General features: G+C 43.7%; 1 protein-coding gene across 1 annotated transcript; it reads left to right on the top strand.

Annotated features, from left to right (window-relative positions):
- The first annotated feature begins 979 nt into the window (after positions 1 to 979).
- Positions 980 to 3,500, top strand: LOC111894349 (HIPL1 protein). The gene is made up of 6 exons (XM_052771541.1): positions 980 to 1,070; positions 1,517 to 2,040; positions 2,127 to 2,343; positions 2,438 to 2,619; positions 2,689 to 2,930; positions 3,018 to 3,500. The coding sequence occupies exons 1-6, from the start codon at positions 980 to 982 to the stop codon at positions 3,403 to 3,405; spliced, it is 1,644 nt and encodes a 547-aa protein (XP_052627501.1). The 3' UTR covers positions 3,406 to 3,500.
- Positions 3,501 to 26,668: the final 23,168 nt, after the last annotated feature.

Below are 26,668 nucleotides of genomic sequence, written 5' to 3'. Positions count from 1 at the left end.
ATAAAAAATAACTTAAAAAAAAAAGAAATTACAAAAATTAACTAAAAGATAATAATAATCCAATAATATAATATTTATTATGATATAAATATTATATATTAAAAACTATGTGTATTGATATACAATAATTCAATAAAAAATAATTACTTCGACATTTTAAAAAAAAAGAATTAACTAAAATAAATTAATAATCCAATAAAACAATATTTACTATATGAAGAAAATAATAAATTAAAAGAAATAATCCAATAAAAATAATTTTAAAAAAATTAACTAAAAGAAATTAATAATCCAATAATATAATATTTATTATGATATAAATATTATATATTAAAAACTATATGTATTGATATATAATAACTCAATAAAAAGAATTACTCTAACAAAAAAATTAAACAAAATCAACTATAATAAATTAATAATCCAATAAAACAATATTTATTAATATATTAAAAATAATATTCATTAATATATAATACTTCAATAAAATAAAAAAGAATGTATGCAAAAATGATCCTTATGGTATGGTGAAAGACAAAACTGCGAAAATGGTCGTTGAGGATAAAATTGTCATTTTAAAAAAGTTAACAGTCAACCGGTTAAACTTAACGGATGAGGGACCAAAACCACAATAAAATTTGTTGTAAATGACAAAATCTGCAACTTTTTCAAACATTTGGTTTGGGCATAAGAAACTACATGGACCATTTTTGCGATTTTGTCTTTTATGGTTTACGCGAATCCACTCGGAACGATTAACGACGTTCAACTGACCGGAGGCGGAGATGGCCGTCGATTGGTGACTCAACTCTCAAGGCGGAGGTCGGAGGAGTACAGTCCTCCTCCTCCTGTCTATGCAGAGGCGGAATGAGAGAATGGTTCAACCAATTCGCTAGGTAATTAGCAACTACGCATTTCAGTATGTTAATTCAGAATGTTCTAGAAAATGTACTAGACCATATACTTAGTCTCGATGAAAATGAAGAACATTCTTCCATTGTTGAAGAAACGTGGCTGTGTCGGGAAATTACCAGCACAATATCTCCCAAATCCGGACCTAGGGTTTCTCTGTTTGTGTTTATTAATTTGTCAGCCTTCGTTAGTCTTATGCACTAGAATCTAGGCGAGACTGTGCTTGAGATTGCTGCTTTTGCACAACTTAGAACGTTGTGCTTGTTAATCGTGGACTTGAGATCAAAAAAAGGGTAATCTGGATGCAATCAAGTGATCATTGCTAATTAAAAGAATAATATATCTAATCAGACATTCATCTGTTTTAACTTTTAATGTTAACCTCAAGAACTCCTTTGACGTTTCATTGTTCAAATGTCATTGCATGGAATCATTGATATCCTCTTCATCTTCATTCTCTTGCTTCTTCTTCATCATTCTTCTCCATCTCCAATTTGCACCAACTCAAGTCTGATTCTACTTCTCTCTTTAAATCTATCTGATTATGTTCATCTCAAGGTTTAATATTCTTTAATCTGTGTTGTTTTCTGGTTTTGGTAAACAGGCCAATTGAAGCCATGCTCTGATAATGGAACCAACTGTTGCAACTCAAATGACCTTCAACCTCCTAAAGGTCTATGTCTTGAAAAACTTGGAAACAGTTCCTATGTCCACATGGCTCCACACCCTGATGGCTCAAACCGAGTTTTTGTGTGCAACCAACAAGGTAAGATATGGTTAGCCATGGTTCCTGAAGTGAATGGTGGTTCCACTTTCACCCAAAGTTTACTGATAGACGAATCAGACCCTTTTCTTGATTTAAGTGATCAAGTGCAATTCGCAACAGAAATGGGACTCATGAGCATGGCATTCCATCCAAACTTCACCACTAATGGCAGATTCTTTGTTGCTTATAACTGTGATAAGTTTCAACAACCTGGATGTGAAGGCAGATGTTCATGTAATACAGATGTAAATTGTGATCCTTCAAAAGTCACATCTCTTCAAGAAACTTCCCCTTGCCAGTTTCACATTGTAGTTTCAGAGTTCACTACAAATGGCACAACCGCTTCTTCAAAACTTTCATGGGTAAGTAAGTAATTATAAACTTGATTTGTGTGTTTTTGTAAATATAGCCACACTTTGACTTTTAAAAAGTCAAATCTTGTGTACAGAAGGGGCGTGTGAATTCAGTTGAAGTGAGAAGGATTTTCACAATGGGGCTTCCATTCGAAGCATATCATGCTGGGCAGATTCTGTTTGGCCCTGATGATGGATTTTTGTATTTCATGATTGGTGATGCTTCACATGATAATGATCCATACAATTTTGCACAAAACAAAAAATCATTACTTGGAAAGATACTGAGGCTCAACATCGACATCATCCCAAGTAAAAAAAAAAACATATCTTGATTATCAATTTATCACCACAAACAAAGTTTTTCACATTCAATTCTGAAAAGGGTATATTTGTCATGTTTCAGGTGAAGAAGAAATAAGTAGGCTTGGTTTATGGGGAAACTATTCAATACCAAAAGACAATCCATACACCACCACGGATAAACAACTTGGGCCTGAAATTTGGGCCATGGGTTTTAGTAACCCGTGGAGGTGCAGTTTTGATTCAGAAAGAGCTTCTGTTTTCATATGTGGAGACATTGGGAAGGTACATTTTTATTTTTATAAACATATAGTAAATTAACACTAACTTATATAAAAATTATAATTTTTATAGAATCAATACGAAGAGATTGATGTAATCAAGAAAGGCGGGAATTACGGGTGGCGTGTTTACGAGGGTCCGGATCCAGTACATGTACCCTATGCTCCTGGAGGGTACACCCCACCAAGCTCCATAACTCCAGTATTTCCTGTAGCAGGATATGGTCATGATAGTGTTGATACAAAGAAAGGTCCTGCTTCAATTATGGCTGGCTATATTTACCGTTCTGCCACTGATCCATGCTTGTATGGCTGGTTAGTAATACTAATAATATGCTTGGTTGAATAAAGATAGGGATAGTTAGGTAATTTCATACTATTTTTTTTTAAAAACTTTTGCAGGTATATATACTCGGATTTATATAATTATGCTATATGGGCAGCTATTGAAACGGGTAAAAACAGTGAGAGTTTCAAGAGTTTTAGTGTTGCTTTTGGGTGTGCACATGACTCACCCATGGAATGTGGGTTCAAGCCAGGGGTGCACCAGGTTCCTGATTTGGGGTATGTGGTGTCATTTAGTGAAGATAATAATAAAGATGTGTATCTGTTGACAACTAGTGGTGTGTATAGAGTTGCAGCCCCGAGTCGATGTGGCTACCCTTGCTCCAAGGAAAGATATTCGAATTTGACGAAAATGCCCTCGTCTGGAACGTTATTGTTAATGGCTGCAGATTTAGTGGCATCTTTCGTCTCTCTTATGCTGTTTGTTTTGTTATTGATTTCTTGATGGAAAACAAGATATTTTGTTTAATTTATGCAAATATGTTGACGTGTACCAAATTGATCTTTAATCGGAAAGCATAGACGGTATTTTAGTTGTTCTGGTTTTTTATTTAACAAATTAGTTGCTTGGTTTGACTGCAAATGGTTATCAATTATTCATTGAATCATTGGTGGAGGCATATCATATCATATAAATTATAAAATACTAGTGCCAAACAAGTGGAATGAAATTTGATAAAAACCACACAATTAAATTTTTGCTAGTAACAAATGACATCTCTGAGTCGAAGATAACAACTCAAAATCTTGTGTCATGTGATTTAAGAAACTACGAAATAACCACAAAAACGAAGATGTCATGTTGGTGTATGCTTTTTGCTGTTTGGCGGCTGAGTCAACAACTAAAAGTTGAATGGTCAGTGGGATGAGCGGACCGGAACCGGAACCAGTATTAAGATAGTATAAGAACCGGTAACCGGACCGCCGGTTCCAATACTGGTTCCGGTTCCGGTTTTTCTGTTATTTTTCCAAACAAGAGCCGGTTAAAAATTAGGTGAAATTAATGAGTTTTTCGGTTAAAAAATTAGATGCAACTAATGACAATGCGATTCATAATACTTACATGTTAAGTTGGCTTCCAAAAAAACATAATATTCAATAATCAAGTTTCAAAAAAAACATAATATTCAATAATCAAGTTTCAAAAAAACATAGTAGTGTTTAAAAAACAAACTCATTCCCACATATCAAATTTAAACAATTCAATCAATCAAGTTTCAACCAAAACAATTCTTTCTAACTATCATCTACTTCTCCGTTGGTCTCTTTTCATTGTTTTGTCATTGTGTAAAGCTTCCTCAATCTCTATATAAAACACAAAACAAAAATGTTGTTAGCATTTATTAAAATGTAAAGGTCGTATAAAAATATGACAAGAATTGAAAGTACAAAATACTCATAGCTATTTCATCGTCATTTAAAATGTCTGTCCATATTGTCTATTATAGGTTTTCTACTCTTTCTAACCCAATCTTGGGTACACAACAAAGCTTCAACTATCACGTTCTACAAGTTAGCACGATAGTCGGTTAAAACTCTACGACTTGTGCTAATGGCAGACTCCGATGCTACAGTTGAGATTTGTATCCCCAAAATATCTATTAAAAATAAATTATTGTTAAATGTAACATCATTAATTGTTAAAAGAAATATGAAATATTGAAAAAAAAAAGTCAATACCTTTTGCCATTTGAGCAACTATCGGGAATCTTAACCCGTTAAGTTTCCACCAACTTAGGATATCAAAACTTTTGTTGTACGTAACCCGGGGCTTCTTCAAATATATAATTAATTCATTTTCCACCGCATCCTAGTTGTCTCCTCCACTATTAAGGAAGTTGCCAAAAAAGTCGTTATCATCATCACAATCAACGACTTGTTGAGAACTTTGTTGTTGAGAAGACCCGCCCATGTCGTATTTTTCCAAGTTGGTCTTAAAAAATTTCTCAATCTTCCTCTCGACCTCATAAAGCATTTCATATGCTTTCAATTCTATCTCAGATTTTGATAACGTTTCATCCTTGGAACCAATCATTTCTTTAAAAGTATACAACAATAACTGAGACTTCATTGTAGGATCTAGCAAGATCGCAAAGTAAACATAATCACTTATCTTTGCATAGTCGCCCCAATATTTGTCATATTTGTCCTTCATGTCGGGTATCCAATGAACAAAGTTGACTTTGGTTGACCATTTTTTAAGATGTAGGTTCACATCTAAGATTTCCCGGATTAATCGATGGACTAAAGGTTTTGTTAAAGCCGAAACATTCTCCGTTTTCGTCTTAAACTTTTCAAGGAAATCCGCCATCTCTTTTATCGCCTCGAAGTCCAAACGATCCGGTACTCTTTGTAGATCCTTCTCATATGATTTTTCTATCAAAATTCAAAAATAAAAATCAATTAAACTTTCATATATAAATAAATGAAAAAAATGTTGCATTGATATGTTGTCTTTCCAGGCTTGTATCTAATTCATTATTTAACAAAAATATGATTTTTAAAAGTGTAAACTGAAGTATAAACATTAAGCTATATGTTGAAAAAAAATTAAATGATTCCGACTTTATATGAGTAAGTTATGCTATTTTAAAAAACTGTAACACAATAATAAAATGTGTTGAAACAAAAAAAAAAGTAATACCTTTGATGCCAAATTCCACAAAAGCTTCCTATAACTCATAGGTGGTTTTCAACAACTCGAATGTCGAGTTCCATCGGGTTGGAGAGTTGCCACACAAAAATTTATTTGTTTCCAACCCCACATCTTTGATGGCTTTTTTAAACTTCTTAATCCGTTGTGTTGAACCTCTAATATACTTCACTGCCTTTTGTATACATTCCACATGATAGTTATGGTATTTAAACCTGTGACAACTGGCAGTTATGGGTCAATCAAAGTCAACAAGTCAGCAAAAATCAAACAAGTCAACAAAAATCAACTGATTAAGACATAAATTTGTGGTTTATACTTTTTTTTAGAGTTCTCAGTTTAGGACCGAAAACACTATGATCTTGCTTTTAGAGTTCTCGGTTTAGGACCGAAAACACTATGATCTCGATGATACTTGGACCGAAATCACCATGTGATTTCGGTAGGCTTAATGATATTTCCGGTTGAATAAAAAAAATCCTACTTTTGGATTAGCAACATTAATTTCGATAATTCCAACATATATTATTTTAGTATAAATAATATTTTGAACACATTGTGCTATTATCTTTATTGATAATACTTCCTTTATAATGATTTGAATATTCATAATTCAAATTAGGTAATTAGAAATTATTTTTACCATTTTTTTTATAAAACATCCATCTTTTTATAAAAACTTTTAGTTTTTATAAAAGATAGAAGGGTTGACTTTGGGTGCATGGAAAACCCTAAAATGAGTCAAATCCTACTCCAATTTCCCAACAAAACTAATACCCAACATACACCCAAGTATTGTCCAACATGTAACCAAGCAAACATCCCATCACCCCACCCACCCCACCCCACCACCCTCCCTCCCCCCTCCCCCATAAATTTCGTCCAATCCCCCTCCCCCTCTCATTTCACCATCTTCATCTTCTTCATTCTCTCAATTTCTCTCAAGAACACTCCATTTTTCTCAAGGTTAATTCTCCACAAATTGGTTCTTCAAATTTTGGTAAGTTTTCCTCCACACATCTAGTGTTTTTACACACATTCATACTAGTTTTATAACATTTACACACATTTATGTGTGTTATTATCCATAGGGTAATACCATATTCAAGTGTTCTAAGCTTGAGGATCTTCATCTTCAACTTTTTATCCACTAAGAAATCCACTCAATGTGAGTTCATACCCCATATTTTCAAGTTTTTCATATTTTAGGGAGGGGGGGGGGAGATACAAGTAAATTTTGGTTTATCATACAAATACTTGCAATATTTCATCTTTCTGTTAAGAATAATACATTATTTGCATGAAATATGATTATCATTAGCTTTTGGACAATTATTTGTGATACAATAGTTTTGAAATGCAAAACTAATAAAAACAAAACATAATCTATGTTGTAAAATCATAAGAAAAATTATGATTTGTAAAACTATAAGGTTTTTGGAAGCTTTTTACCAAAATATAGTTTTTTTTTAACAAAAAGGGTTACATTCTATTTATTTCACCATTTTGTGGGTTACAACCCAAAAATATGATGTTTTGAGCATACATTTTTGACACTAGACAATATAACTACTATGTATTTATATAAATGATTGTATAAATAGTCTCAACAAACAAACAAGATAAACTATAATTTGTATACTTTGGGAGTCACAAACACTACACTATCATTTCATAAGAAATGTATAATTATTTAAAGGTATAATTATTTCATTTACAAGAAAAACGATTTCATGTACGCTACATGTAAACCCGTTGATACAGACTTGTGAGACATTTGGCTTCACTGTAGCTACCAGAGTACACAATAAAGTCCTAAATATAACCAGAGTCTCTTGTAGGGAGAGCGTGACACTTGTGTATAGATCTATACAGGATTGACAACCCCACACCTAAGCTGTTAGCTACAGTTAGACTGATCAGTCTAGGGTGACAAATGTCGTAACAGTTCTGATGCCTGAAGAACGTCGTTCAAGCCACTAGTCGCATTAGTATGGTTATAATAGCTCACATGGAGTATTAGCAAAACATTTGGTTTATGGAGCTAACGTACATCCAACAAAGTTCGTAGAAATATCTAACACTATTTTTCCAGTACAATACTACTTACATTTTAGTCTTGGGTTAAAAGTTACAAATCATTTTTATAGAAAATATTGGATTTTCTGGAAGTATACTCTATCATTTTACAAAGAAAAACTACTGATTTCTCTCATACAAAACGCTTAGGAACTCACCAACTTAATTGTTGATACTTTTTAAAATAACTTATATTAGTAAACATGTATTCAAAGAGTTTTGGAGGATGAGGCGTTGTCGTATCTCGTTATTTATTTTTGTCATATACATTTGATGTCAAGTAGACAATGTTTTTGAGTACAACGTAAATGTAACACCGTAAAAATTTGAAACAATTTTTCACTTTTGAAAACCATATAATATCATTCACATTCATTTTAAAAACATTGTATCAACATTGTATCAGTACAAAACCCCAAGATCAGAATATATATAAACTCCAATGTGTGTGTGTACGAATCATGTCGGCGCCTTCCCGCGCTCATCACTGGTACCTGAAACACATAACACAACAACTGTAAGCATAAATGCTTAGTGATTTCCCCAAAATACCACATACAACACATACGCCACTCGAGGCTATAATGCGACCTTCCGATTGATGTGTCTCAGCGGGACCCTCCAGTCCCGTAGCTCGTTGGACCCTCTGGTCCGGTCATAGCTCGTTGGACCCTCCGGTTCGGTCTATATCATCATACAACATACATATATCACATATCACATAATCTCATACGTAACACATAAGACCCTCTGGTCATCGCATAATACCACTCTAGGTAACGTATAGTGAGAAGACTCACCTCGGTGTCTCGGTAAATATCTGACTCGGAAGAAATGTGATATAGCCTCCGCCTAATCACATAAAGTAATACTCTCATAAATACAAAATACAACTGTACTCAACCCTAAAAGTCAACAAGGTCAACGGTCAAACTTTGACTTGACTCGTCGAGTGCACTAGGGCGACTCGGCGAGTCTACACGTGTCCACTGACTCTCTTAGTCCCTCTCTTGGCACGTTGAGTACTTCCCCTGACTCGACGAGTTCCACCTGGCATGAATCGCGGGGCCACCCCGACTCAACTCGCCGAGTCTCAAGAACAACTCGGCGAGTTCCGCCTTGAACTCTAGTCCCCCCGACTCTCCCTGACTCACCGAGTTATTTCCCAACTCGGCAAGTCCACTCACTGAGTGATTTACGGGAAACCCTCATCCTACTCGCCGAGTCTGTTCTTTGGACTCGGTGAGTTCATGCCATGCACAAACTCCATAGGCCTCCTGAGGTCAGATCTGTTCCATACATTCATAGAACTGGCCTTCCCAAGCATGATAATCACGTAAAGTTCAGACCTTGACCCTCATATAACATCTAAATGGTCTAACTTGGTGATTTAGCCCCAAAAATGACATCCCAAGCTCATGGTTCCAAAATAACTCATAAAGCTCCAAGGGTTAAGGTCTCTGGACCTCTTTGGGTCCAGATCCATAACATAGACTCGAGAAGGGACCAAATGCTCCACTTATTCATCCTCTAAAAGGGTTAGAAAACCCTAACACTAAGAATCAACATCAAAACTGAAGAAGGTCCGAGCAAAATACCTCAATATGATCTCTAAGAACTCAGAAATCACCACAATCGCTCCTCCTTCAGCCTCCTCTTGCATTGGTCACCTCCTTCTTGCAAAAACACCCACAAAAGGATCAAGAATGACCTCTCCTTCCTCACAAACGCTCTAGATCTCTTAGGGTTTCTCTCTGGGGGTTGGTGGCCGCAAATGACGGCCCTAAGGGCCTTTAAATAGGTCTCAAACCCTGGAAATTAGGGTTTCATTAAACAGCGTGGACTCGCCGAGTCCACTCATGAACTCGCCGAGTCCAGCTGTGAACTCGCATACGAATCCGCGACCATACTCGGCGAGTTTAGGCGCCAATTCGCCGATTCTCCTCACAATTCCCAAAAAGAAAAGAACAAATTAGGATACCTGGGAATCTGGATGTTACAATTCTCCCTCACTAGAATCAGACTTCACCCTTGAAGTCTCATTCTGCAAACAACTCTGGATGTTGCTCCCGCATCTCACGCTCCGGTTTCCAAGTCAACTATGACCCTTTCCAATGCTGCCACTGGACCTGAACCAGAGGCACCTCCTTGTTCCTCAAAACCTTGACCTTCCGATCCCTAATCGCTACCGGTCTCTCAACATAATTTAGGCTTGCATCCACCTGAATATCTTCTAATGGCACCACTGCCGACTCGTCGACTATACACTTTCGTAGCTGCGACACGTGGAAAGTGTCATGAATCTGACCCAACTCTGCTGGTAACTCCTAACGGTAGGCTACCCTGCCTACCCTCGCGATCACCCTGAAAGGACCAATATATCGGGGCCCCAACTTGCCCCTCTTCCTGAAGCGAATCACTCCTTTCCAAGGAGAGACCTTCAGGAGCACGAAGTTGCCGACCTGAAACTCGAGCTCAGACCGGCGTCTGTCCGCATAACTCTTCTGACGACTCTGAGCGGTCAACAACCTCTGTCTGACCTGCTGGATCTGCTCTGTCGTCTGGAGCACAATCTCGGTACTACCCATCACACGCTGCCCTACTTCTCCCCAGCAAATGGGGGTCCAACATCTCCTCCCATACAACAGCTCAAAGGGCGGCATGCCAATGCTCGAATGATGGCTGTTGTTATAAGAAAACTCCGCCAAGGGAAAATACGTGTCCCAACTGATGGGTTTTGGTCATAAGACATCCTATGTGCTCATACAAACCCTAATGCTTGGATCTAGGTTTCTCTATTGTACATGCTTTGAATCCAAGACTATAAACCCTAATTCTAGCATATGGAAATCGATATTAACATATAATTAGGTTTAAGATGTTACCTTGATTGTTATGTTCCAATAACAATCCCAATTCTTCCTTGATTTGACTTTGGAAGGCTTAGAGTCACAAGTGTCACTCCTCTAATGGCTCACAAACACCATAAGCAAGAGGATGAAGAGGAGAGAGGTTAGAGGCTGCCAAAACTCGTGTGAAACCCTAACAAGAAGCTTCTCCACGTTTTTGAGCCTTAAGGGTTCTATATATAGTGAGGCTATTAGGGTTATCTAACAAGGAAACCCTAATTTGGTTGCTTAAGCCCTAAGCAACCCATGGAGCCCTTTCCATAAGGCCTTGGACGATTTCATATGGGCTTCCCCCATAGAATTCGTCCACCTTATGATATAAGGCAATCTATGGCCCAAATTGCAATTATCTTATAATTACAATTCCAGTCCCTTAAGTTTAATTAATCTCTTTTAGTCACAAAACTAATTACCAATTAATTATTGACTAATATTAATTAAACAATATGATTTCTCCTTTAATATATTATTCCCATAATATATTAATAAATCATATTTAATCCTTTCTCTCCATAATTCATCCTATCAAGTTGCTTTGGTGAAGGCAACCCAAAAGGACCATGCACCATCGGGTCAAGTACATACCAAAATAGTTATGGACTTAGACACTAATCCAACACCAACTCCCACCGAAATCCAACACATATGCTCGGAGCATGTCCTCGAGCGTCTGAATCGTCCGCTCACTCTGCCTGTCAGTCTGTGGGTGGTATGCGGTACTAAAATGCAGTTTCGTACCCAATTCCTCATGAAACTTCTTCCAGAACCTGGAAGTGAAACGTACATCTCGATCTGAGACAATCGAGATCGACACTTCATGTCGCGATACCACCTCTCTCACGTACAATTCTGCCACCCTCTCCGCGGAAGAGCTCTCACTGATGGCCAGGAAGTGAGCACTCTTCATCAACCTGTCCATAATCACCCAAATTGCATCGACACCCCTCGCGGTCCTTGGCAATTTGGTGATGAAATCCATGGTAATCTGTTCCTATTTCCACTCGGGAATCTCTAATGGCTGCAGCTTACCATGTGGATGCTGGTGCTCGGCCTTATCCCTGGGACAGGTCAAGCATCTCTCTACAAACCATGCGACATCTATCTTCATACAGGGCCACCAATATTCCTTTTTCAGATCCAAATACATCTTAGTGGCCCTGGGATGGATCGAGAATTTCGATCGATGAGCCTCTTCCATCAAAATGGTACGCATTCCGCCCACGGACGGTACCCATATCTGACCCTGAAATGTCATAAGCCCCCGGCTATCGGTAACGAATTCCGATACCAGCCCGACAACTCGCTCTCTCTTCTGGCTTTCTGGCCTCACAACCTCAGCCTGGGCCCCATGGATAGCATCCAACACCGGGGTCATCACTGTCAACTTCAAACAAACATCCCGCAATGTGGCGCCCTCCGCCCTTCGGCTCAGTGCATCGGCTACAACATTAGCCTTACCCGAGTGGTACAAGATCTCACAATCATAATCCTTGACCACGTCCAACCACCTCCTCTGGCGCATATTCAGGTTGGGCTGATCCATCAAATACTTCAAGATCTTGTGGTCCGTGTATATCGTTCACCGAACCCCATACATATAATGTCGCCAGATCTTGAGGGCGAACACTACCGCTCCCAGTTCCAAATCATGAGTGGGATATCTCAACTCATGAGGCTTAAGCTGCCTCGATGTATATGCTATCACATGCCCCCTCGGCATAAGCACCGCTCCCAATCCGGATATCGATGCACCACAATATACCACAAAATCCTCCATCCCTTCTGGAAGGGCTAATACTGGTGCCTCGCATAGTTTCCGGCGAAGTGTCTCGAACGAGGTCTGCTGCTCCGGACCCCAAGAAAACGCAGCACCCATCCGGGTCAACTCGGTGAGTGGCACAACGATCTTGGAGAAATCGTTAATAAATCTCCGATAATAGTCGGCCAATCCCGGAAAGCTCTTGATCTCGGTGGGTGATCTCGGCACCTCCCACCTCATGACTGCCTCAATCTTGACCGGATCGACCAATATCCCATTCTGGTTAACGAGATGCCCTAAAAATTGAACCTCTCGTAGCCAGAACTCACATTTGGATAACTTGGCATAAGCCTCTCCGATCTCAAAACTCCAAGGATCTCCCTCAAATGCTCCTCATGCTGCTCTCTGGATCTCGAATACACCAATATGTCGTCGATGAACACGATCACTGAGCGATCCAACATCCGTCAGCACACTCTGTTCATGAGATCCATGAACACCGCCGGTGCGTTGGTGAGTCCGAAAGGCATCACCACGAACTCGTAATGCCCATAACGAGTCCGGAATGCTGTCTTCTGGACGTCCTCCTCTCGCACCCTCACCTGATGATACCCAGAACTCAAATCGATCTTGGAGAACCAAGATGCTCCCTGCAACTGATCGAACAAATCATCGATCCTCGGCAACGGGTAACGGTTCTTGACTGTTAGCTTGTTCAACTCCCGGTAATCAATGCACATCCGGCGTGAACCATCCTTCTTCTTGACAAAAAGAATAGGCGCTCCCCACGGCGAACTGCTCGGCCGAATAAACCCCTTCCCCAGCAGCTCCTGGAGCTGCGAGGATAACTCCTGCATCTCTGGAGGCGCAAGGCGATAAGGCGCCTTGGCGATAGGCGCAGCTCCCGGAACCAATTCAATACCGAACTCTACTTGCCTCTCCGGAGGCACACCCGACAACTCCTCTGGAAACACATCCAGAAACTCACGCACTATCGGGACCTCATCAACTGACCTCGGTCTCTCTGAATCGACCCTCGCATCCATCACATATGCCACAAATCCCTTATAGCCCTACTGTAGACTCTGTCTCGCTCTGGCGGCCGAGTAAAATGCTGAACCCGTACGTGTACCCTCGCCGTACACCGTAAGGACTCCCCCACTAGGGTCTCGAATTGTCACCAATTGACGCTCGTAGTCTATCACAACTCCATATCGGCTCAACCAATCCATACCCACTATAACACACACGTCCCCCATCGCGATCGGAACCAGATCTATCAGAAACTCCACACCGAAAATCTCAAGTACACATCCTCGAATCACATCTGAAGCATACACTGCTCGCTCATCAGCTATAGAAACTCGCAGAGGTCGATCCAACGCCTCTCGACGGATACTAATGTGCTGACTAAAAGCTACTGAAACAAACGACCGACTCGCACCCGAGTCAAATAATACCAAAGCAGGCACAAAACTCACAAGAAAAGTACCAGCCACAACATCGGGCGTCGCGCGGACCTCCTCCGCGGTCAACTGAAATGCTCTCCCATGAGCCTTCGGGGTCTCGACCTTCACCGGACGAACCTTGGTAGCCCTAGCAGCAGGCGCAGATCCCTGCGCGGACCCCTGAAGAAGCTGAGGGCACTCGGCCTTCCGATGGTCGGTCTGGTTGCAATGAAAGTAAACCGAAAATCCCTTGGGGAAGTCCCTCGCGATATGCCCCTCCTTCCCACACTTGTAGCATACTCTAGCCCTGCACGACCCCTCATGACTCTTACCGCACTTCCCACAAGTGCGGCTCTTCGTGCCCCCAGATCTCGAATCAGCGGGTCTAACCCACTTGGCTGCCGGCTGAGACTGAGCCGGTCGCCGATCCGCCCTCTGTGACTCGGCCTCCTCCCTGGCTTGAGTCTCTAACTCAATCTCCCTCTTCCGAGCATTCGCCTGGAGCTCAGAAAATGTCCGGTATGTCGAGTTCGCCATGAACTCCTGAATGTCTCTCCTCAGCACACTCAGATAATGACTCATACGAGCCTGCTCAGATGACACCTGCTCAGGGCAAAACATCGCCCTCTCATGAAACTTCCTGGTGATCACTGCCACAGAATCAGTACCCTGTTTGAGGGTCAAGAACTCCTGAATCAACCGTTCCCTCTCCACCGGGGGGACATACTCCTCTCTAAACATAGCGGTGAACCTCTCCCAAGTCACCTCAGAAATCTCAGCCAATGTGAAGTTCGCTGTCACAAACTTCCACCAATCCTTCGCTCCCAAGCGGAGCTGGTTCAGGGCGAACCGAACCCTCAAGTGCTCTGGATAAGAACACGTATAGAAACATCCCTCGATGTCAAATATCCATCTCATAGCGGAAATCGGGTCCTGCGTCCCGTCGAACTCTGGTGGCTTCGTGTTGCTGAACTCCCGAAACAACAACGAGTCACCTCCCTCAGGTCTGGCAGCAGTAGCTGCAGCTGCAGCAGCCTCAGTCAGCACAGCATACCGCTCATCAAAAGTCTCAATCAATGTGGTCTTGATGTCCCCAAACATCTCAGGAATCTCAGCCCAAATGGCAGCAACCACCTCCTCGTGAATCAATCGTCGGATCTCTTCTTCAACGACACCACTGCTCTCAGGTGTGTGTCGAGTCCCAACCATGATGCCTCTGAAATAAAACAATAATTATCAGATACCCGATCAAGCATACTCATACCTGATAATGCAACCCTACTCGTCCTCCGTTGTCCAAAAGATTCTTACTTGGAATGCCCACTGATCCGGTGTCTTCAGTAGTACGGGCCCAATACTACTGACCACACCGCATCAGCATTAACTCCAAGTCCTCCTCCTTGGATCCTGGATTACGAGTACTCTACTCTCATGAGCTCCTAACTGCTATCTACTCGCTCTCAAAGCATCTCAGTAGCAGAAATCTCCTAGGCTAAGGCATCACAAATCAGGCCACTCTAGTCCTAATATGTATACCTAGCCTACTCTAGCATGCATAATGTAACATAATATATCTCATAACACATAATGTAAGGGTACTTTTGGGGATTCATCGTTCGGGCGCTGGCTGATCGTACACACGGCTCTGCTCTGTTTGTCTCAAAACTCTTTTTACTCTTTTCTAAAATTTTACTTCATTATCAAAATTTTCCTCAAATCCTCAGTTTGAGTTCAGATACGCCCGAAGGTGCATTCGAATCCCTCAAACCAAGGCTCTGATACCAACTTGTAACACCGTAAAAATTTGAAACAATTTTTCACTTTTGAAAACCATATAATATCATGCACATTCATTCTAAAAACATTGTATCAACATTGTATCAGTACAAAACCCCAAGATCAGAATATATATAAACTCCAATGTGTGTGTACGAATCATGATGTCGCCTTCCCGCGCTCATCACTGGTACCTGAAACACATAACACAACAACTGTAAGCATAAATGCTTAGTGAGTTCCCCAAAATACCGCATACAACAAATACGCCACTCGAGGCTATAATGCGACCCTCCGGTCGATGTGTCTCAGCGGGACCCTCCAGTCTCGTAGCTCGTTGGACCCTCTGGTCCAGTCATAGCTCGTTGGACCTTCCGGTCCGGTCTATATCATCATACAACATACATATATCACATATCACATAATATCATAAGACCCTCTGGTCATCGCATAATACCACTCTAGGTAACGTATAGTGAGAAGACTCACCTCGGTGTCTCGGTAAATATCTGACTCGGAAGAAATGTGATATAGCCTCCGCCTAATCACATAAAGTAATACTCTCATAAATACAACTGTACTCAACCCTAAAAGTCAACAAGGTCAACGGTCAAACTTTGACTTGACTCGTCGAGTGCACTAGGGCGACTCGGCGAGTCTACACGTGTCCATTGACTCTCTTAGTCCCTCTCTTGGCACGTCGAGTACTTCCCCTGACTCGACGAGTTCCACTTGGCATGAATCGTGGGGCCACCCCGACTCAACTCGCCGAGTCTCAAGAACAACTCGGCGAGTTCCGCCTTGAACTCCAGTCCCCCTGACTCTCCCTGACTCACCGAGTTATTTCCCAACTTGGCAAGTCCACTCACTGAGTGATTTACGGGAAACCCTCATCCTACTCGTCGAGTCTGTTCTTCGGACTCGGCGAGTTCATGCCATGCACAAACTCCATAGGCCTCCTGAGGTCAGATCTATTCCATACATTCATAGATCTGGCCTTCCCAAGCATGATAATCACGTAAAGTTCAGACCTTGACCCTCATATAACATCTAAATGGTCTAACTTGGTGATTTAGCCCCAAAAATGACATCCCAAGCTCATGGTTCCAAAATAACTCATAAAGCTCCAAGGGTTAAGGTCTCTGGACCTCTTTGGGTCCAGATCCATAACATAGACTCGAGAAGGGACCAAATGCTCCACTTATTCATCCTCTAAAAGGGTTAGAAAACCCTAACACTAAGAATCAACATCAAAACTGAAGAAGGTCCAAGCAAAATACCTCAATATGATCTCTAAGAACTCAGAAATCACCACAATCGCTCCTCCTTCAGCCTCTTCTTGCCTTGGTCACCTCCTTCTTGCAAAAACACCCACAAAAGGATCAAGAATGACCTCTCCTTCCTCATAAACGCTCTAAATCTCTTAGGGTTTCTCTCTGGGGGTTGGTGGCCGCAAATGACGGCCCTAAGGGCCTTTAAATAGGTCTCAAACCCTGGAAATTAGGGTTTCATTAAACAACATGGACTCGCCGAGTCCACTCATGAACTCGCCGAGTCCAGCTGTGAACTCGCATACGAATCCGCGACCATACTCGACGAGTTTAGACGCCAACTCGCCGAGTCTCCTCACAATTCCCAAAAAGAAAAGAACAAATTAGGATATCTGGGAATCCGAATGTTACAGTAAACTTATTTAATATTGAACACAATGGTTTTAATGCTTTGATCGCTACTAATCAAATGTTATGATACTGTACATGAAAGTCATCCGCCTCCAGACGTTTTCGCCATTCTGGTTTTGGGGTGTGACATAACCCAACCTTCACGATAAGGTTTAGGATGTAAGCAATACAATGTATGTGGAAATGTTTTCCACCATCGTAAATCGTGGGAAACATTTTAACCAAAAATTCGATTTCCGTGTCGTTACACGTGGCATTATCGATGATCATTGCAATAACATTTTTCATACCCCACCCATGTATGCATGCTAGTAACTCTCGTCCAATTTCCTCACCTTTATGTGTATCTATCTCCCTAAAATTGATGACTCTCTTCTGCATGACCCACACTGTAGCACCTGGTTCATGGTACGTAAAATTTATCTTAGTGTTTTTCATTTTTAGCCTTGGACTCGGCGAGTTGTAGATCCGACTCGCCGAGTAGAGACGTGATCCAGAACACATTTAAGTTGGCGACTCAGCAAGTCCATATTCTAGACTCAGCGAGTCCCCGCTGTCTGATGAAACCCTAAATTTCAAGGGTTTGCACCCTATTTAAACCCTCTTATCCGCCCCAAGCTTGCCCCCTTCACCCTCAGAGCTCTATACTTCGTTCAAGCCTTGTTCCTTGTGAGTTTGAAGCATTTTGGTGTGTTTTCTTGAAGATTTGGAGAGGGAAGGAGAGTAGATCAAGAGGAGAAGAAGGAGGCCAGGCATTCTTGCGTTATCTCAGTGATTTCCTTGAGGTATAACTCAGTTTCCCTCTGTTTTCATGCTTATTGTCCCTTGTAGCTCCATGAAAGTGCTTCTTGAGCCTTTCCCAAACTTGTTTGTGTATTAGAGTTGGTAATAAGTTGTTTAGCCTCTAGATCTAGGCATGATTGAGCTCCAGGAGCTTGGATCTACTGCCTTTATGGAGCCATATTGCATGAAAGCCCTAGATCTACTCTTTTGGTGCATTTTAAGCCCTAAAACCCTCATGGGTGTTTATTTACACGTAAAGTTGGAAACTTTACGTGTTAATCAGGCCCTAGAAACCCAGATTTATGAATGACATGAGCTGGATTCAAGCAGAATCGCGTGTATAGTTTTTGCATGTGGCCGACTCGGCGAGTCGAGTCGCGAGTCCCCGAGTTTTCCCCCTTTTCGTATTTGTGGGTTGGAGTAGTGAGTCATTGGGTGGGACTCAGTGGGTCGGAAGCCATACTCACTCATGAAGTAACTCAGCGAGTCAATGCCATGACTCGGCGAGTTCAAGGCAATCTTCTTGCCTCAAGAACAGACTCGGCGAGTTGTTCATACAGCTCGGCGAGTCTCAGCATAGAGTGTTCTTCGGATGAAGATGAACTCGGCGAGTTGTTCATACAACTCGGCGAGTAGGATGAAGGACTATTGGCCTTTGGTTTAGAAGGAAAAATCGTTGAGTCAATGCCTAACTCGACGAGTAGAGACGGGTTTATGGTTAGACAAAGGGATAAGGACTCGGCGAGTCGGGTCAACTGGCAGTGACTTTGACTTTGACTCTTGGTTTGGTTGGGGGTAAATGGTCATTTTACCCCGAGGTCGGTTAGCAGTATTTGACTAAGGGTTTTGTGGGAATTATAGCCGGAGGATTTCCGGAGCAGCAGCAGCAGAAGACAGTCAGTTCCCACGCAGATCAGCAGCTACTTTGAGGTGAGTTACCCTCCAGTAGCGGTGGGTCTACGGCCACAATGCCGGCCCACCAGTAGGAGTTGTATGATAGATGATTGTCTCTGTGATATTCATCTAAGGTTGCTACTACCTATGATATGCTTATGTGCTAGTATGATATGCTGCTATGTGCTAGTGTTAGTAGAGGGAGATAGTCCCCAGATTACCGGTCGATAGGGCCGAAGGGGCGGTCGTGCCCAGCCATGCTAGATAGATTATGTGATATGTGTTATGTGGTAGTAGTAGGGGGTGAAGTAGTCCCCAGATTCAAGTCGAGCGGACCGAAGGGGAGACCAGCACCCAGATATGCTAGTCAGTATCCGGTCGAGAGGACCAAAGGGGAGGCAAGCTCCCAGATATGTTGGTCGGTATCCGGTCGAGAGGACCGAAGGGGAGGACAGCTCCCAGATGTACTAGACAGTATCCGGTCGAGAGGACCGAAGGGGTAGGTCGGGCACCCAGATATGCCTGACAATATATGTACGTACGTGATTGTATGGCATGTGGTATGTTGGGGGAACTCACTAAGCTTCGTGGTTACAGTTTTCAGTTTTGTTTTCAGGTACCTCTTCTTCGAAGGGGAAGGAGCTGGCGCGGTAGCGGTACATCGCACACATGCTTGTATTCCGCATCATGAGATCTTCCTGGGGATTTGTACTCTGACACTTTTATGTTTTATAAAAATGTTTTCCAGACATGCACTATCTTTTGTGAAATGATATGATCGTTGAACGTTTTATTCCTAATGTTTTGCTAAGTACATGTTTTAAAAATGAAATTTTTGGCTCGTATTTTTGGGATGTTACAAGTTGGTATCAGATCCCTGGTTTGAAGGATTTGAACACACCTTCGGGGGTGTTTGAACTCAAATTGAGGGATTAAAAGATTTTGGAAAAAGAAAATGTTTTCTAAAAGGCTAAATGAAGGGTTTTAAGAAAGAACAAAGTGTGTGATGTGCGCGACCGGCCAAGCTCAAGTAAGTATTCCCCAAAGTACCCATACAAGCTTATGTTATGCTTATCAGTTTCAGTAGAACAGCATGCTAGAATAGGACTAAGGATCTAGGAGTGATGCCTTATGTGCTGCTTTATGTGCTTCAGTGTATGAAAAGTTGCATGCTAGAATTGAGTAGACAGAAGTAGGATAGCCTGTTTAGGTTATGCCTGATAGTACGAGTTTATCATTGTACGCTAGTTCAGTTTTCTCTACGAGGATAGAGTTGCTTAAGATTGTTTCCTTTTGTCCAAATGTTGTTTGCTTTGTGCTATGTGGGCTTTGAGTGATGGGAGTTAGCTGTTAGGTGAATACGTTAAAGTCACATGTGATCAGGGTTGAATAATCTCAGAGTGTTGGATTTGACCCTATTGCGTAGCTCTTGTTTGAGTCCTAATCGTTTTAGGGATGAGTCCCTTACTCGAAGGATTATCCGAGCCTCGTCGCATGTGATTGTATTAAGGTAATAGCTAATTGGAATCACAAAGAGACCTTCAACAACTGAGGACTGGGTTGGGGGAGTCAGAGGTTTCCTAGGGAAAGCCTAGGATAAGAGTAATAGTGATCAGCGGTAGTGAAAGGGACCTGGTGGAGTCAAGGCAGTCCTTGGAGAAGGTATGGATAGATGTGGAAGGTAGTATGGGCCCGTACTACTAAAAGCAGAGGATCCGTACCCGAACCGAGGAAGGCCAAGATAAGACTAGGGAACTTGTAGTAGGTGTGATCCTTCCAGAGGTATGAGTATCGCTAACAATTGTTATTTCTTTTGTATTTCAGAATGGTGGTACTACGATCGAGGCCAACAGTTGGCAGTACAGGAGAAGGATCGGGTTCGGGATCAGGTTCTGAGCCAGTAGATGAGGGGCTACGCGGTTTCATCGCGTCTGAGATCACCAGAGGCATCCTTGAGTCGACCCCCATTATCTTCGGGTCGATCAAGGAAAGGATATTGGAGATGATGGAGGATCGCCTCAAGGCATTCAGGAGCAACATGGCATCTGGCCAGTCAGGATCTCGCACACTGTCATTCAAGGACTTTCGGGGCAGTGGTGCGCCGGATTTTCACGGGGTGAAGGACCCCATAGCTGCCAGGCGATGGATTACAAACATTGAGTCTGCACAGTTGACTAGCTTCTGCCCTGAGGGGTCGAAGGTGAGATATGCAGCAGGATGTTTGAGAGATCGAGCTAGGGATTGGTGGGAGTCCGTTGGTGACTCGTTGGGAGCCTTAGCTGTTGAGGCTATGACCTGGTCGGACTTCATGACCAGGTTCATGGCAGAGTTTGCGCCGGCTGTTGAGCTTCAGCAGCTGGCCAGGGAGTTCCTAGATATGAGACAGACGACGGAGACTGTGGCGGAGATCACCGCCAAGTTCCAGGAGAGGGCGTTGCTGGTGCCCCAGTACGCTGGTGACGAGGATATGAGGAGGACCCGCTATCATGACATGCTACGAGTTGATATTCGGGAGCATGTCAGTTTTTCAGCTTGCCCTACCCTGGAATCTATGATTGCCAGGGCAAGGGAGAGGGAGATAGATCTGGAGCACATCCGGAAGAGGAAGGCGGAGGAGGGGCATGTTATGGGGGCTTCGGGGAAGAAGCCCAAGGGATCAGATGCGGCGCCGAAAGGCAAACAGGGGCGGGGCTGCTGCAGGAAATGCGGCAAGATGCACGAGGGAGCGTGCAAGTTGGGATCGTCAGGCTGCTACAAGTGCGGCAAGTTAGGGCACTTCAGCAGGGATTGTACCGCCCCTGCACCTGTGATTCAGACATCGGAGTTGCTGTGTTTTCAGTGCAACCAGAGGGGCCACAAGAAGGCCAATTGCCCCCAGTTGACAGCATCGGCGCCGGTTAAGGCGCTGACTCCAGCTACCCTGCGGATTACAGATGGCCGGCAGGGCAAGGCAGAGGCTCCAGTGGTGAGGAGCTGGGCGTTTCAGTTGACGGCAGAAGAGGCACGCGCCGCACCCGATGTGGTGACGGGTATGATTCTTTCCCTATACTTTATTTTTTTGATGTTATGATATTGATATGTGCTCTGTGTATATGCATTAGGATCGTTCCATGTCAACGATATTCCTGTTCAGGTGTTGTTTGACTCGGGTGCCACCCGATCATTTGTTTCCTTTGCGCTTAGCAAGAGGTTTACTGAGTCTTCGGGCATGTTGGACTGCCCTTTAGAGGTAGAGATTGCCGATGATCGATCGGTGCGAGCGTCAGCAGTATTCAGGGATTGTGTCCTAAGGTTATTTGAGGAGCGCTATTTGGTGGATTTGGTTCCCATCCCTTTGCGGGGGAACAAGGTGATTATAGGCATGGATTGGTTGAGCCCTAATGGGGCAGTGATAGATTGCGCACAACAGCTAGTGCGGGTCAGGACCCTAAGTGGGGGAGAGTTGGTGATCCACGGCGAGAGGCCACAGCGTGGACCTATAGTATGTTCAGCAGCGAGAGCTAGGCGCTACTTTCAACAGGGTTGTGCGGGATATGTCGTGTATGTTATGGATATCCGGGAGACGGGTAAGGTGACGGTGAGCAAGGTTCCAGTGGTGCGAGACTACGTTGATGTGTTCCCGGAGGAGCTTCTTGGAATACCTCCGGAGCGTCAGGTGGAGTTCAGGATCGACCTATTTCATGGTGCGGCTCCGATAGCCAGGGCACCCTATTGGTTGGCTCCTCCCGAGATGCAGGAGTTGTCTACGCAGCTACAGGAGCTTCTAGACAAGGGATTTATTCGACCGAGCAGTTCACCCTGGGGAGCCCCGATCCTGTTTGTAAAGAAGAAGGACGGGTCGCATCGGATGTGTATAGATTACCGGGAGCTGAATAAGGTAACGGTGAAGAACCGTTACCCATTCCCGAGGATTGATGACCTCTTTGACCAGTTGCAGGGAGCATCTTGGTTCTCCAAGATAGATTTGCGTTCAGGTTATCATCAGATGAGGGTCAGAGAGGAGGATGTGCAGAAGACCGCGTTTCGGACGCGTTATGGCCATTATGAGTTCGTGGTGATGCCGTTTGGGCTCACCAATGCTCCTGCCGCATTCATGGACCTCATGAACCGCGTGTGTAGACCGATGCTGGATCGGTCTGTGATAGTTTTCATTGATGACATCTTGGTTTATTCCAAGATGCGGGGGGAGCACGAGTAGCATCTGAGAGAGGTTTTGGAGACCTTGAGGAGGGAGAGCTTGTACGCTAAGTTCTCCAAATGTGAGTTTTGGTTGCGCGATGTGCAGTTTCTTGGACACCTCGTCAACCAGAACGGAATTTCGGTAGACCCGGACAAGGTGGAGGCCGTGATGAGATGGGAGGTTCCGAAGTCTCCATCCGAGATTCGGAGTTTCCTAGGATTGACAGGCTACTATCGGAGATTCATTCGAGATTTCTACAAGATAGTTGTACCCCTGACACGGTTGACTAGGAAAGTCGTGGTCTTTCGATGGGGGCCTGAGCAGTAGGCACGTTTGAGATTCTGAGGCAAAGATTGTGCGAGGCACCGATCTTAGCCCTGCCCGAGGGCGTAGAGGATTTTGTGGTATACTGTGATGCGTCGATCTCAGGCTTAGGCGCAGTATTGATGCAAAGGGGTCATGTCATTGCTTATACCTCGAGGCAGCTGAAGCCTCACGAGGCGAACTACCCGACGCATGATTTAGAGTTGGGGGCGGTGGTCTTCGCCCTCAAGATTTGGCGGCATTACCTCTACGGGGTTCGATATACCATTTACACGGACCACAAGAGTTTGAGGTACCTTATGGATCAGCCGAATCTGAACATGAGTCAGCGTCGGTGGTTGGACGTGGTGAAGGATTATGATTGCGAGATCCTTTACCACCCGGGGAAGGCCAATGTGGTGGCCGATACGCTTAGCCGCAAGGCGGCACCGATCAGGGATATTTGCATGAGGAGGACTGTGGTGACTCCCCTGTTGGAGCAAATTCGGGAGGCTCAGCAGGGGGCTATGAAGGAGGAACATCGGAAGAGTGAGCGAATAGTGGGTCAAGTCACCTCCTTCGATTATGATAGTCGGGGGTTATTGACACTACACCATAGGGTGTGGGTGCCGTATCACGGAGGCGTGCGCCGGATCTTGTTGGAGGAGGCACACAAATTCCGATTCTCTATTCATCCAGGGGCGACGAAGATGTATAGAGATCTTCGTCTAGACTATTGGTGGCCCTGCATGAAGCGGAATGTGGCGTGGTACATCGAGCGGTGCTTGACCTGTAGGAAGGTCAAGGCCGAGCATCAGAGACCGCACGACAAGATGCAGTCGTTGGATATCCTGTTGTGGAAATGGGAGGATATTACGATAGATTTTATCGCAAAGATTCCCCGGACGACGCAAGGAGTAGATTCGATTTGGGTCATCGTGGATCGATTGACCAAGAGCGCCCATTTTATTCCGATTCAGGAAAGTATCTCGGTCGAAAAGTTGGCCGATATCTACATCAGGGAGATAGTGGTGCGGCACGGGGTGCCAGTGTCAGTGATATCAGATCGAGATGTGCGGTTCACTTCCAGGTTTTGGAAGAAGTTTCATGATGAGTTGGGCACTCGTCTGCACTTTAGCACCGCCTTTCACCTACAGACGGATGGTCAGAGTGAGCGGACCATCCAGACTTTGGAGGATATGTTGCGGGCATGCGTGCTAGACTTCGGTGGTAGCTGGGATACCTATCTTCCCTTGGTTGAGTTCTCGTACAACAACAGCTACCACGCGAGTATTGACCGTCCTCCATTCGAGATGTTGTACGGTCGGAGGTGTAGAACTCCGATATGTTGGGGTGAGGTTGGCCAGAGGGTCATGAGGAGCACCGAGGTGGTGCTCAAGTTGACCCAGAGAATCCAGCAAGTTCGGAGCAGGCTCCAGACTGCGCAGAGTCGGCAGAAAAGTTATGCCGACAAGCGTCGATCAGACCTGGAGTTCCAAGTCGGGGATATGGTTCTCCTGAAAGTGTCGCCTTGGAAAGGCGTCATTCGATTCAGGAAGCGGGGCAAGTTGGGCCCGAGATACATTGGTCTGTTCAGGGTTGTAGCCCGGGTGGGCAAGGTGGCATATAGGTTGGATCTGCCAGCCGAGCTCAATCAGATCCACAGCACCTTCCATGTCTCCCAGCTGCGGAAGTGTCTCGTGGATGATTCAGCGGTGGTGCCGTGAGAGGATATACATGTTAATGACAGCCTGAATTACATTGAGCGCCCAGTCGCAATCCTCGACCGGTAGTCGAAGGATCTAAGGAACAAGAGGGTGGAATTAGTGAAGGTGCAGTGGCAGCACCGAAGGGGGTCAGAGTGGACTTGGGAGCCGGTTGAAGAAATGATAGCATTACCCCGAGCTGTTTCAGGATCGAGCAGCGGACTTCGAGGACGAAGTATAAGATAAGTGGGGGAGATTTGTAGCACCTGGTTCATGGTACGTAAAATTTATCTTAGTGTTTTTCGTTTTTAGCCTTGGACTCGGCGAGTTGTAGATCCGACTCGCCGAGTAGAGACGGGATCCGGAACACGTTTAAGTTGGCGACTCGGCGAGTCCATATTCTGGACTCGGCGAGTCCCCGTTGTCTAATGAAACCCTAAATTTCAAGGGTTTTCACCCTATTTAAACCCTCTTATCCGCCCCCAAGCTCGCCCCCTTCACCCTCAGAGCTCTATACTTCGTTCAAGCCTTGTTCCTTGTGAGTTTGAAGCATTTTGGTGTGTTTTCTTGAAGATTTGGAGAGGGGAGGAGAGTAGATCAAGAAGAGAAGAAGGAGGCCAGGCATTCTTGCGTTATCTCAGTGATTTTCTTGAGGTATAACTCAGTTTCCCTCTGTTTTCATGCTTATTGTCCCTTGTAGCTCCATGAGAGTGCTTCTTGAGCTTTTCCTAAGCTTGTTTGTGTATTAGAGTTGGTAATAAGTTGTTTAGCCTCTAGATCTAGGCATGATTGAGCTCCAGGAGCTTCGATCTACTGCCTTTATGGAGCCATATTGCATGAAAGCCGTAGATCTACTCTTTTGGTGCATTTTGAGCCCTAAAACCCTAATGGGTGTTTATTTACACGTAAAGTTGGAAACTTTACGTGTTGATCAGGCCCTAGAAACCCAGATCTATGAATGACATGATCTGGATTCAAGCAGAATCGCGTGTATAGTTTTTGCATGTGGCCGACTCGGCGAGTCGAGTCGCGAGTCCCCGAGTTTTCCCCCTTTTCGTATTTGTGGGTTGGAGTAGTGAGTCATTGGGTGGGACTCAGTGGGTCGGAAGCCATACTCACTCATGAAGTAACTCGGCGAGTCAATGCCATGACTCGGCGAGTTCAAGGAAATCTTCTTGCCTCAAGAACAGACTCGGCGAGTTGTTCATACAGCTCGGCGAGTCTCAGCATAGAGTGTTCTTCGGATGAAGATGAACTCGGCGAGTTGTTCATACAACTCGGCGAGTAGGATGAAGGACTATTGGCCTTTGGTTTAGAAGGAAAAATCGTTGAGTCAATGCCTAACTCGACGAGTAGAGACGGGTTTATGGTTAGACAAAGGGATTGGGACTCAACGAGTTGGCAAGCCAACTCGGTGAGTCGGGTCAACTGGCAGTGACTTTGACTTTGACTCTTGGTTTGGTTGGGGGTAAATGGTCATTTTACCCCGAGGTCGGTTAGCAGTATTTGACTAAGGGTTTTGTGGGAATTATAGCC

The sequence above is a fragment of the Lactuca sativa genome, chromosome 5 (genome assembly GCF_002870075.4).
Source record: "Lactuca sativa cultivar Salinas chromosome 5, Lsat_Salinas_v11, whole genome shotgun sequence".
Lineage (NCBI taxonomy): Eukaryota > Viridiplantae > Streptophyta > Magnoliopsida > Asterales > Asteraceae > Lactuca > Lactuca sativa.
Note: the sequence above shows the minus strand (reverse complement) of the source record. Positions and strands in the feature narration are given on the sequence as shown.

What these genes read in the sequence shown, in the direction of transcription:
- LOC111894349 (XM_052771541.1), top strand. Translation starts at nt 980, where the DNA reads ATGAAGAACATTCTTCCATTGTTGAAGAAACGTGGCTGTGTCGGGAAA. An exon ending in CAACATCGACATCATCCCAA is followed by an intron (nt 2,344 to 2,437) that starts GTAAAAAAAAAA and finishes GTCATGTTTCAG; the next exon opens with GTGAAGAAGAAATAAGTAGG. An exon ending in GATCCATGCTTGTATGGCTG is followed by an intron (nt 2,931 to 3,017) that starts GTTAGTAATACT and finishes AAACTTTTGCAG; the next exon opens with GTATATATACTCGGATTTAT.